At 44.1% G+C, this 4,220-nt stretch overlaps 1 protein-coding gene across 1 annotated transcript in view; it reads left to right on the top strand.

Annotated features, from left to right (window-relative positions):
* Positions 1-3,593, top strand: part of T265_00312 (hypothetical protein) — a gene marked incomplete at both ends in the record, with an annotated part of 12,566 nt that extends 8,973 nt beyond the window's left edge. Inside the window, one exon of the mRNA XM_009164057.1 lies at positions 3,205-3,593. Within this exon, the coding sequence (XP_009162321.1) occupies positions 3,205-3,405 (201 nt within the window). The remainder of the gene's footprint in view (positions 1-3,204) is intronic.
* Positions 3,594-4,220: the final 627 nt, after the last annotated feature.

Genomic DNA, 4,220 nt, shown 5'->3' with positions numbered 1-4,220 from the left:
GATGGATTTTCAGCAACCTTATGAGTAGTACATTACAAATATACGTGTATCGCGTTATTTTAAATATCGTAGCGACTGAAACATGAGGCGGCCTGGTGCAGCACATTCAGTTGCCTGAGAACATCATAAACGAGAGATTCAGCTGGGTCCCAGGTGAGTCTCTCGAAAGAACCAAATTGGTTTGCAGATGAGTGTATATTCGCTAATTTCGTGCAATTTTAGTTTCAAGTAGAACATAAGGTTGACGGAAACCTGGGAACTGCGCCTACCTGATGAGCCCGAAGAAGGGCGAAACCGGTCGTGGGCTGTCGATGGATTTTCAGCAACCTTATGTATGTACTTCACTTTGGCAAGCGGCCGGGTGGTGAGCAATCACTTCGTCTTGGAACGCTGCGTATATTCTTGTGGAAAATTGTTAGTCATATGTGGATGCTGGGTGTGTACTATGGAAAGACCTGGGGTATCCTTAAATGCGATGCAAATTTCAACTGTTTGATTGCCTCCACACAGTTCAGAAACCATGGGCCATCGGCACAGCGTTCATGTGATTTTAGAACTCCCGTTCCTCCCTTGGTCTTATATTCTCAGCCGCACACTGGCAACGGACGTTCAGACGACTGCGCACGCTGCTGGGAGCAAATCGCATCTGTCATTGCCTATAATGTGCAGAGATATGTTAGCGTAATTTGTTGTAAGATGAAAATCCGTACACTCTACCAGCCTATTGTAAAATCGCAAATAGGACGTTATCCTATGAGTATTTTAGTGCTGGATTTTTTTAAATAGGCTAACTCATGAAAAAATGTGAAATACAGAACGAAATAATTATACGCTGGCAGCATATATATTCTCACAAACGCAGCACTACTCAAGGCACAACCACCAACCCATGGCTACGCACCGTAACAGCGCGTTGATGACGTCACCTCGACTGGTTATGAAACGCTTAATTCACTAGTGATTCAGAAGCCTTGATGAAGTCTACAAATAGTGCACATCCAAACTTGATATGTCCGTCGAACTTTCCTGCAAACTTTTGCGGAGGGAGCACCAGATCCGCGCACTTACACGCGTGTTGTAAGCTCGATGGTAACGAAGCTAGGTGCAAAAACTCGGTGGATGCATGCTTATTTTACGTACTCTGATCTCGGGATGAACTTTTTCAGGGTTCAACTGGGATAAAACGTAACAGTGTTGGGCAGAGTGGGGTAGCCTAGGACTAAACTGTACGGTAAAGGCAGTAAGCCAACATGCAAAGACACTTCCGGTGGATTGGGCGGATGATATTGTCCACTCATGTAGGCTTACAAAAGGAATTTCTACGTCTGTGCTGTTTCGTGAGTTGCACTGTGTAGAGGTCAGCACTGCCACCTTGAAAAGTAACCGGACATTACTGGAGCCATTATATATATTCTCTCCGATACTCCATATGAATGACATCCTCTCAAAGGGAGCGCCCGCAGTGACGTGGGCAGACTTTGACGTTGCGATGAGACAGAGTAAAACCAGTTGTGCAACTTTCAGCCAGGGAAGCTTTCTAAGGGTATCACGCCTTTGTTTCTCACCATTAATCTCAAGAGTTTGATACACCAGCCTGCTTGACATTGCTTCTGCATCCAATCGGGAATATCAGTATGTAGGTCCTCATGCAAGCAGGATGTTTATGTAAAACCCTCTTTGAACGCATACATATTCTAAAACAGATTTATTTCGTTGCGTTTTGAGAAATACGGAAAAAAAACGTTCAGCTGTAACACCCTTCCGGTGCCTAGCTGCCATGCTACCCGAAGGAAGCACGAGGACTGGGATACTGCCAGGTTTCCCAAGCCTAGACAGGGGAAGTCGAGTGGCGGAGGTCGGATTCGAACCACGGACCTTCCGGTCAGTAAATTCGGGCTCTAACCACTTGGGCCATCTCGCCCAGCGCGTTGGTTAAGTAGCCTTGACCGAAATTGGCCCAGTTTTTCGGCACCATATGTTCAATATCTGGAATCACGAAACTGTAAGATTGGATGTATTATTACTCCCTCATTTTAACCACCCTGGTAGCCTATGCCTAAGACAATCTAAAAAAATATTCTGGTCGTAAGAAGCCTTGGCAAAGATTATCCACAGTAACTTAAATGTTGAAAGTAACATCCAATTTCATCTATAATATGAAAAGAGCTCAGTTGTTAAGGCGGGAATTTGCTGACTGGAAGGTCCGTTGTTCGAACCCAACCCCGGAATCTCGAACGCTCCTGTCTAGCCTCAGGCGATTTGGAAATATCTCAACCTTCGTACTTCCTTCGGGTGGCATGGCAGCTAAGTGCCTAAAGAGTGATACAGAGGAACGATTGATATTATTATCACTATGAAAATATTTTGTAAGTTAAATGGGGTCTTCATCCTGTAACTGAAACCACTCCGTACCGAAAAACTGAGGAGCACCGTATGATTCTTTCATATTACTTAGAAACGCTCAGTCATGTGCTCTTGAACCAGTCAGAAATTGACCACGTGATGCGAACGCTTTGACTAGAAGACGGGTGACGCTACATATTGTCTAGTTGCCAGTTAAGCACGACGTTGATCGATCGTTCATGGCCAAAAGGTTGTAACCTGGTAGCCTGCGAACTCGAATCGCCCTAGAGTTTCTTGCGATGGGCTTTATCCATGCCCTCCAATGAGAATGAAACAGTTGTTCAGAGCTTCGCGACATGAATTAACTTCACTTACAAGACTAAACCCTCATTATATCCTCCACTGAAACCCCCATCTTATCACTGTGTTTACTTCACGAACAGGCCTGACGTTAAAGCACTGCGTTTGCCCTAAAAATAAGCTCTAGTATGGATCGCTATGTTGTATCGCTGAGAGCAGCGTCACTTCTGGCTAATCAACTCGGCACCGTTTTTCGCTGCTAGTTACTGCTTCGGGAAACTAGGTGTTATCCACAACAACAGATTGGACTGCAGAGGACAATCGAAACCCCGATCAGAACCATAACATTGTTTTGAGTATCGGTAAGCTTTCCACCACTTCACTTCATCGCTTTTTTTAACCAGGTTGTCCACGTGGAGCGCTTTAGCTGTGGCCAAGCGCTGTCCACTGTGAAAGTTTCGTTCATTTCAACGCATGCTGATGGTCTCAATTTTCAAAACCGTCTAACTTTAGCAAATCTCAAAATCATTCGCATCGTGTTTTTCTGTACTGGTACTTCAGCTAGCTTGGTTGTGTGATCAGAACGGAGGACGAAGTATCCCGATTATTCACAATTACGGTCACGGATCGATGGGAATCTCGCTCAGCTGGGGGACTGCATTAGATGTCGTTTATCTGGTTACACAAGCCTTAAAGGCTAGCACGGGTTCCTGCACACAAGGACTACTGGCACCAGGCCTTGAAAAACTAAAACTTCAATAATCAAGCTGTACTTCGCGGTGTTTCAATTCACATTTCTTTGTTTGTGATTGCTAGTCTAGTCAACGATAAAGGTACATCTAGGGAGTAGCTTTTTATCTTCAATGCTCACTTTTCATTTTATACTTGTAATCATGCAAAAACTACTGTTTTTTACGAATTGCTGTTTTTTTGTGATTTCACATTTCTAAAGGATAATGTGCAATAGTACAAAAGCGAGTTCTGTGACTCTAGATTTCGGGTGACGGTCTCACCAATGATACTGGTGGGAAGTAGACATAAAAGTGCGTTTCGCTAATTTCGAGCACCAATTACAACCTGGTTGCGAAAGCCTTTCATAAAAGTATCCTTCACAGTGCTTCTGCTGTAATTTGTTGGGGTGTAGACAGAGATAACAAACAGATTTTGGGTTTGAGAGTCGTTAGTGGCTGATTCCGACGGACCGTTAGTCTGACTGATATTTATATGAGTTCAGTCAAACATTGTCTTCAGTTCTGGCGCTCAGCGCAACACCTATACCATTTGGACCACTGGAAGCTACTTCTAGACCACCTCACGCTCGGATAGTAATTCTTGATTAAATTGGACTGCTTCAGATCATGTCCTGATGCATTGTGGTGGGGTCTTGTGAGCTCGTACACGTCAATTTTCGAAGAGATAGGGATGCGAAAACGGGAGGTCTATTGGCCCATCTGACAAACCGTACGGGTATTAAACACTGCTACGTTGGGTCGATTTCTTGTTTTTAATAGCGTGTATTTGTCTTATTTATCTGGGTAAGGACCAGCAATTGATGTTAAATTGATAGATTGAGATGA

The sequence above is a fragment of the Opisthorchis viverrini genome (genome assembly GCF_000715545.1).
Source record: "Opisthorchis viverrini unplaced genomic scaffold opera_v5_3, whole genome shotgun sequence".
Lineage (NCBI taxonomy): Eukaryota > Metazoa > Platyhelminthes > Trematoda > Opisthorchiida > Opisthorchiidae > Opisthorchis > Opisthorchis viverrini.
This window is presented reverse-complemented; position numbering and strand designations above follow the sequence as displayed.